Raw genomic sequence first — 22,456 nt, 5'->3', positions numbered from 1 at the left:
CACCTTTCTGCACAAAGCCTCTGCCACAGATGTAAATTTCAGCCTGACTGACTTGAATGGGAGTTTTGCCTCAAAAGTAACAAGATTTGGGGGGAGGGGAAGTGCGTGGAAGACTAGAAACAACACTTTCTTACAAGTATTTTTGATGAAAATCATAAAAATCTTTGACTATGTATTTTAAGAGGTTCTGTGTTTTACTTTTTTCTCTTAGGTGTCACATTCCTGTTTGTATTGCTTTAGATGACAGGGACACCTTGTGGTACTGGCCACTCAAGCAGCATCTCCAAGGGTTTACTAAGCATTCAGTCAGTTGGTGCTTGTAGGTCACAATTTAAAAAAAAAAAATACAGTGACAGTTTTAATCATGATCCACAGTGACAGTTTTAATCATGATCCACAGTGTCTGTTCTTCAGCTTTGGTTTCTGAGAGACTATAGGTCTGATTCTCAAACTGCAGAATGTGAGCAGCTCCCACTGAAGCCAATGGCTGCAGAGTCAGAACTCCCATGTAACAAATGCATCAGCTAGTTTGTCAAAACCCTGATGTATGAATTTTGGTGCAATATTTGCAGTATGTGAAGCTATCAGTGAGTGTTACAAATTTTGAGGGCTTCAGGCATCTTTTACGCAATGCTCTGCAACCACGTAGGTTTGGGCCCTTGTTTAGAATCCGTAAACCTTTGCTCACCTAGGACAGGGTCTATGGCAGTGTGTGGAGTACAGACATTGCACGCCTAACTGGCATGGGAATAAATGGCAGTATGAATGGTGAGGTGCTGCTTAGATGGACGAAGTAGAGCGCCCTCCATTCCTGATGCCCAGGGTATGTATCTTACATGGCTCTCTACAAACCCAAGCCCTGTCTCCCTCATTTACACTGCTGTTTTTAGTAGCGTAGCATCCCGCTGCCTCCTTGCTGATGGAGCCTTTCCCCACTGCAGAGAAAGGCTCTGTCAGCAAGGAAGGCGCTGGCAGGGGGAGGCAGTGTGGAAAGGCTCCAGCCATGGAGAGCCTTTCACTGCCACATGTAGCTACAGTCTCCAGTGAGTGTGAATGCAGCCTGCCCCTCACTGCGGCATATAGCTACGTGTAGCCTACACGCCACTGCAAATGTAGATTAGGTCTTAGAAAGCACAGCCGGTGCCACTTGAGTATGTAACCAGAGTCCTGGACGGGTGGGGCTAGTCTGTGCAGCCGTAGCTTCACTGCTATTATTACTGAAGCTAGTTTGAATCAAAGCTAGCTCAGGTAGGTCTGCAAGTCCTGCAGTCACACCTCGCGGTTGCAGTGTTGCTATACATACCCTAAGGCCTGGTCTACACTGGGGGGGAATCGATCTAAGTTATGCAGCTTCAGCTACGTGAATAACGTAGCTGAAGTTGACATACTTAGATCTACGTACAGTGTCTTCACTGTGGTAAGTCAATGGCTGATGGTCCCCCTCGACTCCGCTTCTCACTCTGGTGGAGTACTGGAGTCCCAGAGTCGACAGGAGAGCGCTCTGCGGTCGATTTATCGCACTAGACTAGATTCGATAAATCGACCCCCGCTGGATCAATCGCTGCCTGTCGATCCAGCGGGTAATGTAGACAAGCCCTTAGACTGTAAGCTCCTGGCAGCAGTCTTTTTGTTATGTGTTTGTACAAGTGGCCAGCACAAAGGGGCTCTGGTGCATGATTGAGCTCCCCATACACTACTGCAATACAAATAATAACCATAATAAACCAATGTAATACAGCATGTGTACTTTTGGCATATAATGTAATCAGAATACCTGCTAGCTCTCTGCTCTTGTGAGCAATTTGATCTTGAGACTTTGGGAGACAATATTAATCTTCAGTTTTGCTCTTTCTTTCAGGGGGTTCACGAATCTAAAGGAGTGACTGAAGACTATTTGAAACTGGAATCCCTGATACAGAAGGTGGTTTCCCCTTACTTGGGCACATATGGTCTGTATTCCAGTGATGGACCCTTCACACACTCTTCTTGTATTTTGGGTAAGAATAACAGGGGCTTTTAAAATGTCGATTTGACATAGTGCAGATGGCTAGCCAAAAAGCTTTGTAAATACATCATGCTGAAGCCCATAAAACAGGTGATTGTCGATGCCAAAAAAACCGGACATGTCATTTTCTTTATGGTGTGTTGTGGGCACACAAAATTCCAGCTAAGTCTGACCAAGCCTCCTCCAGCTTTCGAAATTCTGAAAGAAAATTTGTTATAAAAGAAGTTTTATGTTCTATGGCTTGTGTTATGCTGGGGGTCAGACTAAATGATCATAATGGGCCCTTCTGACCTTAAAATCTATGAATAAATTTACATCTCTCTGTATACCGCTTTCAATTATAAGAGTTGAACTCAGGGTGCTTTATGGACAATGTGCGATAAAAGGAGAGAGGATGTGCAGACACAAGAAGTGCATGCAGATATCACTTTGCCTAAATGTAGCCATTTCTGGAGTGGGGCGTTGTGCCTTTTTCTCAGTACCCAGCAACCTTATACAACTGTTTAGGACAGAAGGTGACGGTGAAGGATGATCAAAAGCACTCGGTGTCTTCCATAGAAGATTCCAGCTGATGTCAGTCGAGGTGGAGTTAGGCCAATACTGAATGCTATTCCATTTGAGTAGTTTATACTGTTGAAACTATAGGGAAATACACAAGCACTGCAAGACAGAATGGAAAAGTAATAATTGTACCTATAGTTGTAAAAACAAGTAATTTGCTACCCAGTTTGGATATACTTTAAATTGTGCATTTTCTGGGCAATTGATTTAATCCATTTTCTAGTATGAAATTGTCAGTAGGGTAGTTCATGATTTGCACATGAAGCTGAACTGGAAATGGATTGTGTTGCAACAGGCATTTAAAGAAACAGATTGATTTTACGTGAGTCAGTCTAGGCTGGTTATCTTCAGAAAATGATGATTCAAAAGAACCATTTTGTATTCATCACTGCTATTAAAGGGACATGAAACAGTGTAATTATTGGGGCTGCTTATAACACCAAGCACCTAGGGTGCCAGTAGCATGCCCCGTGATCCTGACTTGGAGTCAAGCACTGTAGGTGCTTCAGCAGTTAGGTCTCGTGGGCACTAGTCCTGGTGGGTCCCCAAAACCACTCAGACACATGGCTAAGGTCAAGCGTATTTTTCTAGGCCTGGAAGAGGGAAAGGTTGCAGATATCCTAGGTACAGAGCCTAAAACAGTTCAAAGTGAGCAATGATCGCATCCCTCCTTAGGGCCCCTTTGCACAGGCTACCTCCCCAGCCACTGCTGTTTCAGCTTCCCTGCAGCGCCTCACTAGCCATGCAGCTGCCACTTCCAGTCAGAACTGGACCACTTCCTTATCTGACCAGGAGGAAGGGGATGTGCAATGGGGAGAGGGCTGAGCGGAGCTGTAGTCTCTTGCTGAGCGGATCCATCACAGTGGCCCACATCTGACATCTTTTGAACACCAGCTTTTACAAAATCCAGGAGCAATAGAACTATTCCCACAAAAAATTGATAAAATTCCCATGAAACAGTTTTTAAAATAAATAAATATTCCAGTACTCTATTTGAAACCCAAACATTGAAGCGCTAAGGCCTTATCTACACTGGGGATTTGCCAGTGCTGTTGCATTGTAGTGATGCTCCTGGATGAGTCATCTGCAGGAACTGGACCCAGGTTCAATGGATTTAAAAGCATAAGTGTCTACTGCCTTTCAGCTAATAGACCTGGACCTGGTCTCTATACTAAATTAGAGCAGCCGTAAGCCTTAATTTATGCCTAGCTGCCAAAAGCCCCATGGGGACATTCTGGTAGGTGGGGAATCAATAGAGCATAGTTTCACTCTTTGCCCCAGCCATAGCCCCGTACATTGAGATGGTGAAGTGACAGGAGTAGCAGCGCAATCCTTTGAGGACCAAATGCAGTAGCTGTATGATTGTTCCTGCTCAAAGAACAGTGGAACCTCTGGAAGGATGCTTAAAAATCATTTCAATCTTGTATGAATGTTTCATGAAAACGGCACAATTCCAAACGGTTCTTAGGTAGTGCCAATAATGCAAAATTGTTGCCACCTAGTGGTCATTGTAAGAAAATGGAGCTGTGGATTAACTGACTTCTAACAAAAAGAAAAGGAGTACTAGTGCATCCGATGAAGTGAGCTGTAGCTCACGAAAGCTCATGCTCAAATAAATTGGTTAGTCTCTAAGGTGCCACAAGTACTCCTTTTCTTTTTGTGAATACTGACTAACACGGCTGCTACTCTGAAACCTGAATTCTAACAATTAGCTGTAAAAATCTAGAATACTGTGAAACCGAGTTCAGATTTCTTAGCCCAGTCATGAGATAGGTTCTGATATTATTTTGGGTCACACAGCACCAGGGCAGTACATGTAATCTCAAATTAAGTTTTTAAACCAAGATTTTCCAAAGTGTTTACTCATTTGAGGTGCCTTAAAGGGACTTGATTTTCAGAGGACAGGTGGCTGGTGTATCAATGCTCTGCATGGATTTTATATCATTAAATAGCTTAATTATAGTTAGCAGCACCATCTTCTCAATGCACTTTTTTGCTCATCCTGGAGGAGCTGATTTGGTGAAAGAACAAGCTCAATTAAACCAAAAGAGAGCTCAGCCGCAACAGACACAGGACAAAAAGCTGGGTCTCAGATCCTCACAGTAAACTTTGACTCCCGTCCTCTCTTCTCCCTACATGTGGAGAACTTCCAGTCACATCCATAGCCATGCACGTCTAAGAGCGGAATTTCACTTTTGGTTTGTCATTAAATAAAAGCACTGTCACAAACTCTTCCAAGTTTATCACAAGTTGCACAATAGCTGGCATTCTTCTTAAACCCCTCGTTCTTGGAATCATGTGAATATTAGAGAATCTTATTTTTTTAAGTTAGTTTTTAGCCCTCATGGTTGTGGATAAAGCTTGAAGATACTATCCCTAAAGGTTCAAAAACCAGAAGGTAAATAAAAAGAACCCAACATTGATTCTTTTAAAGTGCTTATGATTTTTGTCAATCTCATGTTTTTAGGGCCCTGACTCATTATTTTTGAATGCTTGGGATTGGCGGTGCTATAAAAAACATAGACTTCAGAGATTTTAATTGAGATTTGTGTCTGTTTACAGAGAAGCGGTTCTTCAGACGTTCCAAATCAGGTGACATCCTTGCCAAGAACCCCGTGGTGAGATCGAAAAGCTACAATAACCCACTGCTGACCCCCGTAGCTGAGTATGAAACAGAGGGTATTGCAGCCAATGGGACTGGCATCCGAAGGCACTCCGTTTCTGAAATGACCTCATGCATGGAGCTACAAGGGTACTCCAATCTCACAACCATCGTGGACAATGGTTCCAAAAGCTCTATGACAACCACGAAGAACTCACTCTCAGGAGAACAAGAAAGGCCCACTGCCAGTTCAGTGCAATGTTCCAGCAAACTCAATGCAATTGAGCAGCAGCAAGGACTCTTTCACACCATGGGTGATCAAAACAGGGCTTTTGAGCTGGCCAGGGACCCTGCCTTGATTCCAGTCCCTTCTTCCAGCCCCGAGAATATAGTGGACCAGATTTTGGAGTCAATTGACTCCGATTCTGAAGGAATTTTCATAGATTTCGGCCGAGGTTGTTCAAATTCATCAGCGTACAACGTGGATGTGAGCAGACAGAGCATCGTGTGACAGACAGGAGACAAAACCTTGGTTTTATTATTATATACAAGTAACTGGTATGTTCGGCTACACAGCAGGGAATAGATATACATACAAGGCCAAAACCTCAGCTGGTGTAAATCATCAGCGCAGTATTAAAAATCAGTGGAGCTACAGTGATTTACCCCAACTGGAGATATGGCCCCTAATTTTTTTTTAAACCACCAACCCATTTTCTTCTCATCAGTCTGCAGTAAGATTTCTTACTGTCTTTGTAAGATTGTGGATCGTTTGTGTTCGTTTGTTTTCTGAATGGAAAAGAGTCTAATAGAAAGCTGTTAGTGCAGCTGGATATGTACATTTACTAGCATAGTCCATTGTATGGCTGCATTCACCTTTATTTGTAGTTGTCTTGAAAGATTCCTGTAAAAGTGGAGGTTGCTCTTTGAACAACACGATCTTGGCTGGAAAAAAAACCTTTAAAAAAAACAAAAAAAACCCGAACAAACAAACAATGATGTGGTCATAAATGTAGCAGAATACAATGATTTATAGTGACTTTTTTTTTCTTTTCTTGGTATGTCTTGTATGGACTCCTCTAACCACTGTGAGTTAGGATTATTAAGAAAAAAAGGTAAAATAAACAACAGTGTGCTACATAATGTGATGCAGTGCCTGGCAGCCAATACAGTGTCTAGGTGAGAGAGATGTCCTAAAACTGGATTTTAGGACTGTGTTAATTTGCTTTTAATGAGACACTTCAAAGAATTTTGTGCATTGTAAACTCTTGGACCACTCTCCATTCTGTGGTGAGGTCCCAGCGGAACACAAGTTACTTGTTTCCTGTGTAAATAAAGTTATGGGCTTTCAATGGAAATCTTAATTATTTATCTTAAAGGAATACTATGCAGCAGGTATTGTAATTAGGCATTGAGATTTAAAGGATTGGCGTATGAATCAGCAGCGCTTCTGAGTATGCACAGTACCTTCTCATACCAGTAGTCCCGTGGAGTTAATCTGTTGAGATGTGTAAAAATGATCTCCGGATCAAACCCCCAGAACGGTGCAAAGGAATTTAGCCACTTGACATCCAATGACATTAATGTGCACTGGGCAGTTGCATCCCAGTGCCACCTAGGGTTTTGACCTAATGGTTTTAAAGTAAATGTGGAGACAACATTACAGTTATCACATTACAATTACCTGTCCTGGAGGAGTGAAGTCCTATAATTAACCACAGAACATGGTCAATAGTCCAAGCAGCATTTGTGAAAGCTTCCCTCACTACTTCATCATCATGCCTTAGTTCTGGTTCAGGAGACACCTGCATAGTTGCTTAGTCTCTTACTGCTATGGCTGATCTGTCAAGGCTGAGGTATATTTGTAGGGAGGTGCTCCGGACATTGCACTGCCGCCACCCACCCTGCTTGTTCTGCAGGTAAAAAGGACTTTTCACTCGCACTAAATTTATTTAAAAGGGGAAAAAAGCATTTCTTTCCTAGACAAAGCTGTCCTAAGGTGGGATGTCTCTTTAAGGTAGTCAGGTTTACCCTAACTGTGACCAATGAGCTGCCTCCCAAGTGAGGGGCCTGAGACCAGGTGGTAGCCTGCAAGTCACCTGGCCTTTACACGAAAGGCCAGCAAGCCACTGAGTTGAGAGTGAGACCTGCAGGGAGCAGGTAAGTTCTTGGAGGAAAGGCCGCGTCAGCAGATGGAACTTGGTTTGTTTGATTTATGTTGAACTGTTTTTGATATGGAGAAATAAAACTCAACCCTGAAGTGAGAAGAGATTGAAATCCTGCTTTTCTTGGGAGTGGCATTTGATGTACTGGCTGGGGAGTTAGCCCCACTGGTGAACAGCAGCAAAACTTGGTCTGTGGGTCTGTTATTACTGTGGGTGATGCATGACAAGGAAAGAACCCAACTTACTGCCATTGTCATCAGTGCTGACAGTTAAAATAAGTATTTATTTTTACTTATAAGCTACATATATTTGCTATGGGAAAACACTGACATACAATAAACATGGAACCCCATGGTAGTGTTTTGGTAGAAACACTTCTCAGTAGAGAATCATGCTTTACATTTGTTCAGTGCTGGTCAAACTACACAGCTTTTTCCAAGCTTAAGGTCACTCAGATGCTCAAATGCAGAACTGGGATATGACAATGACCAAGCTAGGTACATACGATAACTGGGCTCTGTATCTCTCTAAAGCTAGAGTTCCCCTGGAGTTTCACTACCCCAGAAGCGGGACTTAAGTATACCACTAGGATGATGTGTTTGAGTTCAGCAGGGCCAAGGTGGGGCAATGGTGCAGCTCTGTGAGATGAGTACCTTTTGCTGAATGATACAGAGAGTGGCATGGAGTTCGGACTTGCAAGTTCACGCCTGTCTCTGCCTCATGTGAAGATTAGCACTCTATGTGGGGAGTAGGGGGAATGTTGGCTTTTGGGATCAGAACTGAACCAGCCTGCACTTGGAGCCCAACAAGGTGAGCAAGAACCTATGTTCTAATGTACAGCCCCCCCAAATGCTTTGTAAATTGACTGACCTTGAGATCATTGTAGCTTAAGTATGACCTTTTTTTCACTTCCTTCCCACTGAGAGACCCATTTCAGAGAGAAAGCAGGGAGTGCATCTAATATCTTATTGGAGGGGGAAGAAGGGAAATCAGAGACTTGTTAAAAAGAAAAGCTGAGCTGAATCTTGAAAAGAGTGAGGGCAGGTGACACAGAAAGCAGCAGAGGCCAACTAAGTGCCACCTTGTTAAAGGATATTTACAAGGAAATGGTTTCTAACTTTGTAAATGCTACTACAGCACAGTGTTTCTAGCACTGCATGCTCTCTTAGGTCATAAATAGTCTTCTGAGACACACTCTCAACTCACCAGCAAAATATATTGCACCCCCCACCCTGCGTTTTCTGTTCTGAATGTTGCGTCTCGTACACCCTCTTCTCTATACACTGACTCCCTCCGAAAAAGAAGCACAAAAGTCTCAGAGGAGGAATGGTCCCATGTACCCAAGTGGAGCTAAGATACAAAATAGTACAGGTGGGGCTATGTGACGCCATTGATACACAATTAAAAGTCCTATTAATGTTGGCTGACATGCAGAAGAATGTTAGGATGTGGAACCCCACACAAGCAAAAAGAACTGGTGGAATAGCTTGAGAACGAAAGATGGGCTGTGTGGTAATGTTAGGTAGTGCCCTCTCGTGCAATCAGACTTGGCTGAATAATGTTCAGTCTAAAATCAGGGTTTGTTTTACCTAACAATAACCTGAGAACTATTTTCATTATTTAACCAGCTCTTGGCAACTGGTAGGGTTTTACTAAAACAAGGGCATAGCTGTGCACCTTTACACAGGCCCTTAAATAGTTACCCCCAGGACAGCTGAGGGAGATCTCCAGTCTCCGGCTAAAGATCTGACTTAGAACTTCCATGCATTGCCAGGGACAATATGACTGAAGAACCACAAAAGGTCATTTTCTTGTTTGAAATAATGGGCAAATCACCAAAATAAAATTAAAAGTATCACTCAGTTTAAGGAGTTGCCTGTTGTTATGCAGTACAGATGAGTATTCAAAATCCTTTCATCAAGTTACTACTAGACACGCTTCTGCCTGATTATGGTTAAACTCCGCTAGAAGAGACTCCTCTTTGTTCTTTAACTAAGCTTGTTTAACATCAGCTGCTCCCCCAGGTCCAAAACAATTTCCTGTGTTTGAAACTCCCCCTCCCATATGCTGCAAACATATTGCGTAACTCATCACCAGCCCCTTATACAAACTTTTCCTTGCTAATTTTTCAGGTAAAGAACCATGCCTTCCACAAAATGGCCACTCAGCCATTAGACTACAGTTCCCAAAATGCTATAGGCTTAAGGTAAAAGTTCACACTACCCTGCCAGGCTATAAGAAATCCTAACTTGTGGGTGTGCTTTAAAGAAAGCTCCATGCTACAAGGGGGATGCCCAGGGCAAGTAGTAGCTTCCAATCTTGCTGCTTACACTGTTGTATAAAGCAAGCCTACAATTTATAAATACAATATTGCCAGCCCCCAACTTTCAACAATCATGAACCAGGCCTCCCAAAATTAGGCAATTGGCCTAAAATTCATGAGCTTTTTAAATGTTAACAAACGTGTGGCTCTCTTTGTGTGCTTTCTGGTTTCTGAGGCTGTAGGATACATTTGCTGCATGTTTTCCAGCTTTTTCGCCCTGATTTTACCCTGGCCTTCCTATTCCCGAAATACTTTCTTGCCTACCAAAGACCTTGGACTGAGGAAGAAAAGCTACAGGCAATCATCCAAACCAAAAAAGCCGTCGAAGTACTACTACTATTTGTATTCCAGCAGCAACAACAGTTGGAGTCCCATTATACAGGCCATGTAGCAGCAGCTAGTCAGAGACAGGCCCTGGCCTGTAGCACTAGGTTCTAAACAGACAAAGGGAGAGAGAAGAGACAGCAGCGCAGAGAGGGGACGTGAGCAGCAGGTCAGTGGCACAGCTGGGACTAGAACCCAGGTCTCTGAGGCCCCGGCCCCTGGACTATACTGCTTCCCTAGGCAAGGTAGCGTTGCTAATATATTATTCCTTGCTGTAGAATTACAGGTGCCTATTTCAGCATAATTCTAGGAAAAGTAAACGTCTCCAACAAAACAAGAAAAAGCCATTCGCGCTAACATACTTGAATAGTAGGTCAGACTAGAGCCGGGTGAGGGGATGTCAAGGAGGTGGTTATGGCTGCTGTGTCTAAGCTCCCACCTGAGTTGCAACAGTTTGCCCTTATTTGCCCCAGCTGTCTGTGATCCTCACAAGCCCATTTACCAACTGGGGATAGCCGGAGAACCGTGTGCTCCTGCCTTTTTCCCTCCAACCCACCCCCTGCGCTGGGGGCTGTGGGGAAGGAGGCCAGTTACACCAGCTCTTCGCTCACTGGGACTGCACTACAGCAGAGGACTCCCCGGCAAGGCCCTTGCAGTCCCTTTGCATGGCCTGAGTCATGCGCCGAGAGTGGAACGAGACAGAATCTATCCCGTTAGCTGATGCCAGGGAGGGATTCCTGGATATCACTGGGAATGGGATTTTGCAGTTGAGTCAGATGGCTAAATTCCTGAAATCTGAGCTACGGAGAGAGAAGTGGATGGTCATGTTTTGAAGGCAGCGACGCAAATTTTGTGTCCAAGGTGAGGCTTTTTAGTGTGTGAACAATCAGACATGAACTCTGAGGGGTGTTCGGTGTTGGCCTAATTCTGATCTCACCGAAGTCAGTGGTAAAACTCCCATTTGTTGAAATGAAAGCAGAATTAGGCCAATGCTGAGCAGTCTTGAAAAATCCCACCCTCAGCCCTGGTCTACACTGGGGGTGAATAACGTAGCTGAAGTGGGCGTACTTAGATCTACTCACCGTGGTGTCTTCACTGCGGTGAGTCGACTGCTGCCGCTCCCCCGTCGACTCCGCCTGCGCCTCTCGCGGTGCTGGAGTACAGGAGTCGACGGGAGAGCGCTCGGGGGTCGATTTTATCGCATCTAGACTAGACGCGATAAATCGATCCCCGCTGGATCGATGGCTGCCCGCCCATCCGGCAGGTAGTGAAGACATACCCTTAGATTATTAAGGTTGAGGGATATACCAACTCATGCTATTCAAAGATAATATCTCTAGATTTGCAATAAGGATTTAGATTTGACCTATTTCACTGTCATAGTAACTTGGGCATTTTAATATTCTTCAGATAGGTAACTTGACTAGTAATTAAATAATGAAAACAGCCTATTCTTTCATAAATGTGCACTCTTCAGGTCCTGTATTGCATTATTGGATTAGAGAGCTGGCTGCCTGCCTGTAACAAGATTGCCTACCTGAAATTGATCTTTCTTCGGGTAGCTCTGCCCAGAGCCAGAAGAAAGAAAAATAAAGACTAGATGTATAAGTCAAAGGTGGAATTGCGGTATTTTACAGGGCTAATAAAACTACCAGAGGTTTATGCTATTTATTTTGGCTAAGTGAGGTAGTTGAGGCTATATTTACATCATTATAGTTAAAGTTGCGTTGGCATTTCCATCCCACAGATTTCTAACTCTGCCAGATATTTTATTCTGGAATGGAACCCAGTGTATAATGTCTAATTTCCAGCTGGAAAGACTTTTTAGTTCTTTAACTAGTGTCCAGAATGCTTTCCCTTTTACAAAATATTTGATACGCCAAAATATTCAAACTAGTTTTGAGTGGGAAAATCAGTTTGGGGGCATGTTTAGAACACAACTACTGTCTTTATTAGGCAGATCGTTGTTTTGGTCAAACTCACTGGGCTGGGATTCAGGAGCTCTGGGTTTAGTTCTCAGCCCTGCCACAGTTCCTGTGGAAAGCTGGTTTGGAATTTTTTGATGAATTTTTTGTTTTTGTCTGAAAATGACAGTTCATCAAAACCAGAACTTTGTGGGCAATCTCTCGGTTTCAATGAAACGTTTGGAAAGGCATCTCAAGTCCAGGATGGAAATTCTAGTCAAAATGAAAGCAAGAAAATAGCCCATAGCCCAGCAGTCAGGGCACTCCCCATAGATGTGGAAGGTCCAGGTTCAAGTCCCTGTTCTGAATCAGGCAGACAGGGACTTGATCCTGGGGCTCCCAAACCCAGGTAAATGCCCTGACCACCAGGCTATTGGTAATTCAGGAGTAGGTAATACAGGTGCTTTCTCCCACCCCTCATGAAAAATTTCACAATGTCTCGGCTATGTTCCAGGTGGAACGAAAATAAATTTCAAACCCTCAGTTTTTCTCAAAACAGAATTCTTTTTTTCTGACCAGCCCTATTGCTATGCGACTTGGGCAAGAAACTCAACCTTTCCATGCCTCAGGTCCCTCTCTGTGAAATGGGGATAATAACACTTGACTTCTACTCTTTGTCCTTTTTGTCTATTTCATTTGTGAGCTCTTTGTGGCATGGACAGTCTATTACTCCACATTTATACAGTGCTCACTTTCTATTTATTTTTTATTACAAGTATTTGCACTGTAAAAAACCAAAAGAAATAGTATTTTTCAATTCACCTAATACAAGAACTGCAGTGCAATCTCTTTATCATGAAAGTTGAACTTACAAATGTAGAATTATGTACAAAAAAATCTTCATTCAAAAATAAAACAATGTAAAATTTTAGAGCCTGCAAGTCCAATCACTCCTACTTCTTGATTCAGTCAATCACTCAGACAAACAAGTTTGTTTACGTTTGCAGGAGATAATGCTGCCTGCTTCTTGTTTGCAATGTCACCTGAAAGTGAGAACAGGTGTTCGCATGGCACTGTTGTAGCCGGTGTTGCAAGATATTTATGTGCCAGATGAGCTAAAGATTCATATGTCCCTTCATGCTTCAACCACCATTCCAGGGGACATGCATCCGTGCTGATGACGGGTTCTGCTCGATAACAATCCAAAGCAGCAAAGCAGTGCAGACTGACACTTGTTCATTTTCATTATCTGAGTCAGATGCCACCAGCAGAAGGTTGAGTTTCTTTTTTTCTTTTCTTCTTCAGATTCTTAAATCTTGGGTCGAGTGCTGTAGCTATCTTTAGAACTCTCACACTGGTACCTTCTTTACGTTTTGTTAAATCCGCAGTGAAAGTGTTCTTAAAATGAACAACACGTCCTGGGTCATCATCTGAGACTGCCATAACATGAAATATATGGCAGAATGCGGGTAAACAGAGCAGGGACATACAATTCTCCCCCAAGGAGTTCAGTCACGAATTTTATTTACGCATTTTTATTTTTAATGAGCATCATCAGCATGGAAGCATGTCCTCAGGAATGGTGGCCGAAGCATAAAGATACATACGAATGTTTAGCATATCTAAGTTTTACCTTTTTTGTTTTTTTAGTGCAGTTATGTAACAAAAAAAATCCACGTGTAAGCTGCACTTTCACGATAAAGAGGTTGCACTGCAGTACTTGTCTGAGGTGAATTGAAAAATACGATTTCTTTTGTTTATCATTTTTACAGTGCAAATATTTATAGTCAAAAGTAATATACACTTTGATTTCAATACCAACACAGAATACAATGATATGAAAATGTAGAAAAACATCCAAAATATTTAATAAATTTCAATTGGCATTCTATTGTTTAACAGTGCGATTATATTTGTGATTAATTGTGATAAATTTTTTAAATCGTGATTAATTTGTATATATATTATACACACACACACACACACACACACACACACAAACAAAGGCATATAATATTTTCTGAATTATTCACCATACCATTTCTTATACATCCTCACATGTTGGGGTTTTTTGGTTTTTTGTTTGTAATCTTGGGCCACACTGAGTAGAGGGCTTCATTGAGATATCTGCAATAACACCCGAGTCCCTTTCCTCAGTTGATACATTTAATTTAGACCCCTGTAAGATGTATTAGCAATTTTTTTCTTCCACTGTGCATTTCTTTGCTTTTTTTTTTTTTTTTTTTTTTTTGACACTCAGTTTCATTTCCCATCATGTTGCCATTCACCAGCTTGTTTAGGTCTCTCTGAAGTTCCTCACATTCTTCTCTGTTCCTGGCTAACCTGAATAACTTTGTGTCATCTACAAATTTTGCTTCCTCACTACTCACCCCCTTTCCAGACGATTAATAAATATATAAAACAACATGGGACCTAATACGGAACCTTAAGACACTCCACTGTTAACCTTTTCCATGATGAAGACGGAACATTTAATCCTACTCTTTGCTCTCTGTCTCCTACCAGTTTTTGATCCATGACAATACTTTGCCCTTCTCCCCATGACCACTCTGTTCTTTAGTAGCCTCTTGTGCAGAACCTTGTTAAAGACCTTTGGGAAGGCTAAATACATTTTCAATTGGTGCTCCTTTATCCAATATTTTATTGACCCATTTAAAGAATTTTAAGAAGTTAGTGAGACACAATTTTCCTTTGTGGAAACCATGCTGATTAGACCCTATCATATTATTTAGATTAGATATTAGAAAAAACTTTCTAACTATAAGGGTAGTTAAACTCTGGAATAGGTTTTCAAGGGAGTGGAATATCCACCGTAGGAGGTTTTTAAGAACTGGTTGGACAAATACCTGTGAGGGGTGATCTGTGTATGCTTGGTCCTGCCTCAATGTGGGGGATGGACTTGATGACCTCTCAAGGTCCCTTCCAGCCCTATGATTCTATAATCTTCCAGGTGTTTTGTTGTTCTGTTTATAATAATAATTTCAATTATTTTTCTAGCTACAGATGTAAGGCTTCCTGGGCTACAATTCTCTGGATCATCCCCATAGCCTTTTTTTAAATGTAGGTACAATATTTGTGTGCTCCAGTCCTCTAGAACAACAACTGTATTTGTAAGCAGCTCAGCACTTCATACTTAGACTCCTTCAGAATTCTTGGATGTATAGCCTCTGGGATAGTAATGCACTAAATGTGGATGGAGAAATTACTGTTGTATAGCTATCTCTTCAAAGGATCATTTTTTTAGGTTGCAAACTGGAGCAGGAAAACTCAAAACCAAAGCTCCATCTCCAAAGAAAAGAAGACAATCCTGAATGGGTTTTGGAGACGGACAATGGACGAGTCACTGATGGGACCATGGGTGAAATACTGGCCACACTGAAGTCAATGGTGCTAAGATCTCACCCCCCAGTCTATTCCCATCGCCACCACTGACCAACCTTGGGCAAGTCACTTGATCATTTTGTGTCACTGTTTCTCCTCCCACCTAATGTCTGTTTGGTCTACTTACACTGTGAACTTCTTGGCACAGGAGGCAGGGGCTGTCTCTGTTTGGCTGCAGCTGGCACAGTGGGGCCCAAGTTTAAGTTGAAGCTCTTTGCTGCTACCACAACACAAATAATAAAGGGGGAAGATATGCAAGAGTTGATCTTAAACCATGTTTTGTAAAGTATCTTCAGAGCTCCTCATTTCACACTTTGTGCCTATTGAATAAACTAAGGACCAAGTTCTGCTCTGTCACACTAGTGTAAATCTCAAATAAATCCAATTGAGTCAACTGAGAGCACTAACTCCATCAGAGTGTGAATGAGAACATAATATAGCCCCAAATCCACTGGGTTGAAGGGGTAACAGGAACATGTTCTGTTTTGGTTTTCCTTTTTATGTCTAGGACAGTAATTAAAGGGTCCTCATCAGCATTCAAGTGGTGTGTATAGAAAATTCCAACCCTAAATCCACATATCCTACCTTTAAACATCTAAAGGGGGCTTTTAAAGATCTATTATAGGCTATATATCACAAGATTAATCTAGGGAGCAAGGATGGCCTACTATGTCATTCACCTGTGGTTCAGAGATCTGGGTTGGATACCCAGATACTTCCTGTGTGACTCTGGAGATGAGTCCCTTAGGACATGTCTATACATCCAGCAGGATCACATGGCAGCGAGTCTGAGAGTGGTCTACAGACTTGGGATGGTAAGGCTCACAGTATGGTGCTAAAAAATAGCGGTGTAGGTGCTTGGGCTCTGAAGCCCGCCCTCCTCCCTCAGCTTCAGCATGGGAGCTCCTGCCTGAGCCCGAACATCTACACCATAGTGCGAGCCTGAATCCGCAGACCTGGGCTCTGAGACTCATTGCCATAGAACCGTGCTTGCAGTGTGGACACACCCTAGAAGTCTCCCTGGGCCTCAGCTCCCCATCTGTTAAAGTGGGATAATACTTCCTTACCCCACAGGGGGGCTGTGAGGGTAAAGTCCATCACTGATTATTAGTGGGATGAGGCCCACACAAGTGCACAGATGCCTTGGGGGGACGACAACAGGGAGCTTAAGATGGGACTTCAGCTAAATAATGAATAGATATGAAGTAAAGTGTCCTCTGCTCTAAAGCGCCACAGTGAATCAGAGATTTTCATAGTAAAGGATTCTAAAGAGAGGCTTAAATCCTTATTTTGAAGAGAGTATTTACATATGCATTGGCAGCAGGACATGTCTCATCTGGAGTGAAGAGAGGTGAAATCAAGCAAATCTATTCAAAATGATCTGGCTGAAGGATTTTATACTGGTTGTGGTGGGAGGGCGGGAAGGCTTCCACTCTCCCCCAGTCCACCTCTGTTTTACCAACTATGCTAAGAAGTTGTTTAGGCTAAAACCATACTCTGTTTTACTAAAGGTTAAGAGTTTCATTTCACCATGTCTGGCAAACTGGGATTTAACCATTCTGCAGCTGTGCTCTTCTACAGAGGTGACATACCTGAGACACACAGCAGCACTGAAGGTGCATTTTTCTCCATGTCTCTGGTAAACTGAAGTGGTTAACAGGAAAACTTTTCTGGGAGAAAAGCAATATGGATTATTACAGGAAAACAGGAACATTTTTTCCTGCCTGTGATCTTATCACACCCCAGCTGGTGTTGCACATAGTAAAGAGGGAGAGAGGAACACCATTGTGTCCTGGAATACGTGATGCCAAAAATACCTAGAAGATTGGGCTTTCTAGCTTTATATTTGCCAAATTCCCTCCGTTCCCCCAAATAAATCAGCTCATAAATGTCTAGGACTATGTTCTGCACTAGGCTGCATGCACAGATGTGTGTTAAGGTATGGGAATCCATGAAGGTATCCAAAGAGAGAATTTGGTTTCAAAATCTGAAAGCCAGATGTGAGCATTCAGATATGTACTTTTTTTTTTTCTTTCTGTAAGTAAATAATTGCAAACTAGTGATAAACAGCTCTAATATCTTGTGGAGTGATTCACCCTTGGGTCAAGTCCTGAAAGGCACTATTGATCTGAACTACACAGGCATTTCTAGTGTTCACTCCTGTGTAGAGTTTGAGTGCCTCTTGGAGTCAGTGGGAGCTGCAGGCACTCAGCACCACTCTGGATCTGGCCCCTATTGGTATGGAATTAACAAATGATGGGTAAACAGAGCAAAACCGCAGGAGTACATTGTGGGCAAAGAAACCTCACACGGTATGCAATGTGGGGGGGCATCTGGAAGCAGAAAGTACTTGGCTACTATCCAGACTCAATTCAGTTAATCCAAATTTCTGTCCACAAGAATCACTAAATGGTTAATCTACATGGAGAACCTACTTAAACAAGTTTCACTAGCAAAAGTGAGGAATCTCTAAATGTTGATTTTCTATATTGACTAATTGCAGTGGTGAAAAACAGCATGATATTTTAACCATATGAGAACAAATACACATGGTGGCTGTATCAAATATTGGTTCAAGGCATAGGAATACTTGGAAAGCACTGCACACCTGATTTACTGCTAGATGGACAGTGTCATGCTCTTTAATGTAGATGTAATGTGTAACATTTTTTTCAAGTTTCCAAAATTTGTTTGCGCTTTAAAACTTCAAGGTTTTTGAATAGAGAAGGGTCCAAGCCATGAAGTTTGGATCTAGATCCAAACTCTCAGGGTGTTCAGAACCAGAATCTTTACCTCTATCCTTCCTAATTTGGCAGACATGGGGTTAATTTGGGTTTCTTTTTCTTATTTCTTCTAAAGCAACTGAAAATTATAGTGGTATTTTTGCATCCTTCCTTCCTTAGTACGTGAAATCAACCTAGAATTCTCTTTCATTGACTGTTAATTTCCAGGCTATATACTTGAGAACTGAGACAGAACTAGAAACAGGGATCATATGAAACGGATTAGCTAGCAGTATCTCATGGTATCTGTGCAATTACCCCTTTCCGCTATAACTCTTTTTCTCAACAGAAATCAAACCAGAATCTCAGATCAACCGGAGCAGCTCCCTTGCCTAGCAATCTTGCCATATTGGTATTACAAAAAAAGTTCTATTGACTTATCCTGTCAAATGTTGGAATAAATGTCCAGGGCCCTTGTTCTCCATGCTGCTGCGGAGTCTGTGGTGGGTAAGGGGGCAGAGGGTACGAACAGGATAAGGTGGCTGTGCAAGATGTTCCAAGAATTGTTCCTGCTGGTTGATGATCCATGTAGCTGCCAATTTCTCCTCTGCAAAAATCCTGCGCTCCCCATGAGCTATGTAGAGAAAGGGGGCACAGTCAGGTAGTGAGAGAGCAAAGTTGGTGAACAGCATCTTTAAGTAGCGTGTTCTCCCCCTCTTTCATGGACTCTGACGTGTCAAACTACCAGATTAATGCCTGCTGCTTGGAGCAGCACATGCTCATCCCGCTTACAGTGAGTCCCATCACAAGGGTCACACAATACAGACACTGGCCAACAGCCAATGGCACCTTGGCTGCAAGTTGGCAGTGGTGCCATTGCTGGAGAGGGACCCTACCGCACAACTGGCTGGGGCACTGCAGTGCTGGGGCCAGGTTTCCTGCAGGTACCCCATTCTTGCAGCTTTTGCTGGCCTCAACCTAGGCTGCACCAGATCTCTGCTGGTCCCATGAAGCGAGTAACTGCAGGCCAATGGCCTCACAGCAAAACCTGCATGGGCTCGTATGACATTATTGACATAATCTGTAACTGTATAGATCACTGTTGCAACCGCTGTTATATATTTGCAGCAAATATTGTATAAAGGTTGTCGTGTAAGGGGTCTATGGAGAGGTTATGGTTGCTGGTTATGATTATGCTGTCTATACGTGTGTATCATTTTTGTAGTTAAAATTATGAATATTGGCTCTATACTCTCTGTATTTCAAACATATGCTACGCTTCTGGGTGACACCCCAGACAAGTTGGTGTCAGCTCTGCCTAGCCTGCTTGATGGCCCATTAAGGACCATCAGCTATACAAGTGACCCACTGAGAGAAGGCAGATATACCTTGTGACTCAGCAAGGTATGCAGGGACCTGCCTATGGACAGAACTCTGAGGTTCTTCCATGCCATGTGATGGACAGCTTGTCTTTGGGACAAAGAAAGCAGAGACCACATGGCAAGAGACTATAAAAAGCTGCTGCAGCTCCTCCATCTGGACTTCAATCCCGCTTCTTACCTCTGGAGGGACTTTGCTACAAACGGAAGCTCTGCACAAAGGACTGATGACCCTTCCCAGTTGTGGATATACTCCAGAGACTTGATTTGAACCTGCAGTTTATTCCATCACTGCTACAAACCTGAACCAATTTGCCATTACTGTATGGAATTTATTCCATTTAACCAACTCTTGCTCTCATCTGTATCTTTTTCCTTTTACGAATAAACCTTTAGATTTTAGATTCTAAAGAATTGGCAACAGCGTGATTTGTGGGTAAGATCTGATTTGTATATTGATCTGGGTCTGGGGATTGGTCCTTTGGGATCAAGAGAACGTTTTTTCTTTTACTCCAGTATTGGTTTTCATAACCATTTGTCCCCATAATGAGTGGCACTGGTGGTGATACTGGGAAACTGGAGTGTCTAAGGGAATTGCTTGTGTGACTTGTGCTTAGCCTGTGGGGCAAATCCAAAGTCTTCTCTGTTTGGCTGGTTTGCTTTGCCTGGGTGTGCAAAGGAATCCCAGCCTTGGGCTGTAACTGCCCTGCTTTAAGCAATTTGTCCTGAATTGGCACTCTCAGTTGGGTCCCACCAGAACCAGCATAGTTACAGCTCGTGATTATGTTGCTTCTCTTTGCCATAGTTTGATGGGGGAAAGCAAACATGTGATGCTAGGTTCTATTTGCTTCTTCCAACTAAACAGCCGCTCCTCAACCCACAATGTTTATAGCCCAGCCATAGATCGAATGAATCAATTTTCCTGCTTCAATACTATGTTATAGGAGTTCTGTGAAGTTACTACATTAAAAACGCTGATTATTATTGATTTAAATGACTGATTACTATGATTGCTCGTGCCTGGTCTGTCAATACATATAGATCCTCTGCATTTCTCTTTTACATAGCTTATCTTTGGCCATTGCTGTGTCTTTGCCCATTGCTATGATTCTGCAGTTGTTCTAGGGTGCTTCTCTCTTGAATAGCTTTACACTGGGTTTAACCTGTGCAACATGCACTGTGTTACTGTCCAAACTGGTCACTGGATTGCACCATTGCTCCAAATAAATGTATCAGAAAGCCAATGCAACATCTGAGAGATGGTGATTCTCAGAGATTTGGCTATTTCATATTTAAAGGCCCTTGTATTGTCTTTCCCCAAAACCTCACCAGAAGCATGCACCTCCTCTGCAGATGGGCCATGGGTCATTTGCAGGTTTAAACTACAGTAGAATCTCAGAGTTACGAACACCAGAGTTACTAACCGACCAGTCAACCACTCACCTCATTTGGAACCGGAAGTTGCCATCAGGCACCAGAGACCAAAAAATAAGAGGGGGAAATACTGTACAGTACAGTACTTTGTTGAAAATAAACTACTAAAAAAGGGAAAGTCTAAAAAAAGATTTGACAAAGTAAAGAAACTGTTTCCGTGCTTCTTTCATTTAAATTACGATGGTTAAAAGCAGCATTTTTCTTCTGTGGTAAAGTTTCAAAGCTGTATTAAGTCAATGTTCAGTTGCAAACTTTTAAAAGAACGTTTTGTTCAAAGATACGAACATTTCAGAGTTAGGAACAACCTCCATTCCTGAGGTGTTGGTAACTCTGAGGTTCTACTGTAGTATAAATGGTGGCTTCTGTGTAACTTGAAATCTTTAAATTATGATTTGAAGACTTCCGTAACTCAGCCAGAGGTTAGGGGTCTATTACAGGAGTGAGTGGGTGAGTGCCTGTGGAATGCAATGTGCAAGAGGGTCACACTAGAGGATCATGATGGTGCCTTCTGATCTTAAAGTCTATGAGGTGCTTGACCAAGTCAGTCCAGAGGTAGTGCAACACAGTGCTATTGGGAAATCTGGTCTTGAGACTCTTACTCACTTCCCCACTTGCACAACTGGGAAACTCTACAACTTAGCCCAATTTGATTTCCAGGAGGAGGGACCACCTGATATTGCAGGACAGTGATTCCTAACACACATTTCGGAGCAACTCTGGAAGGCTGGCATCCAGCCCTTTGGCATCTGGAAACACAGCCATGATGTGAGGGCCTTATGAGGGGGTAAGAGGAAAAGTTGGGGGAATCCTTCGGTCAGTGAGGGTCTTGAAGGATCCCCCTGTGGAAGGAAGATAAATCATAGGAGGATATGGTAAGCAGGAGCAGATTCCACTTTGAAACGGCTGCATCATGCCATGTTAGAAAAGAAGCTAGGTCATTTTAACAAGCCAAAGCAGTTAGCTCATCCCCAAGCTCTCTGGTACCCTGACTTCTAGTTCTCCAGACACCAGTATGATGCTGCCCATCTCCACATGGATCATTAGCTTATTCCCTATACTCAACTTCACTGGCTCCCAATCCACTCCACGATCTGGTTCAAAATTGCCTTACTAGTTTTTAAAGCCCTGTGCACTCACTTCAGTCTGTCCTATGGAGCCTCTGGTTCTATCAGATCACGGTTCTCTACCCATTTAGTGCTGGTCTTCCCTCTCCTTTTTGGGGGGGGGGGCGGTCATTGTGCAAGAGCCTTCTCCACTGCAGGTCTTGCCATTTGGGACTGCATTCCTGTACCTTTCTGCCTTACCAACTCTGATCATTTCATAATTCAGCTGAAAATATTGCCTTTCTCCCTTGTTTATTCCTTCTCACTGCTAGTCCTTCATTAGAGAGTTACTCTAAATAATATAGTTTCAGAATTAAGTAAAGTGTTTTGCAACTGGATTGCATGAAAGACATGTTGTAGAGCCAAGTAAAAGCTTAATATTGATGGATCTTATTACTGGATTTTCTGTTCTTTATTTACCCTTTTCCCCCAAGTTTAAAAGAAGGGTAACTACATAATGAAAAAGAAATGATATACTACTGTATTGTACCAAAGGCCCTCCCTTCATTGAGGGAATTCGCTCCCTTGGAA

The 22,456-nt window shown here is 42.7% G+C and overlaps 1 protein-coding gene across 8 annotated transcripts in view; it reads left to right on the top strand.

Moving 5' to 3' along the window:
* The window catches only part of PRR5 (proline rich 5), a 129,126-nt gene extending 122,606 nt beyond the window's left edge, over nucleotides 1-6,520 (top strand). For all 8 annotated transcript variants that reach the window (XM_037914682.2, XM_037914667.2, XM_037914674.2 and 5 more), the window contains 2 exons: nucleotides 1,859-1,997; nucleotides 5,129-6,520. In XM_037914682.2, the coding sequence (XP_037770610.1) occupies nucleotides 1,859-1,997; nucleotides 5,129-5,679 (690 nt within the window). In that variant the 3' untranslated portion in view covers nucleotides 5,680-6,520. The remainder of the gene's footprint in view (nucleotides 1-1,858; nucleotides 1,998-5,128) is intronic.
* Nucleotides 6,521-22,456: the final 15,936 nt, after the last annotated feature.

This window comes from Chelonia mydas, chromosome 1 (genome assembly GCF_015237465.2).
Source record: "Chelonia mydas isolate rCheMyd1 chromosome 1, rCheMyd1.pri.v2, whole genome shotgun sequence".
Classification (NCBI taxonomy): Eukaryota; Metazoa; Chordata; order Testudines; family Cheloniidae; genus Chelonia; species Chelonia mydas.
This window is presented reverse-complemented; position numbering and strand designations above follow the sequence as displayed.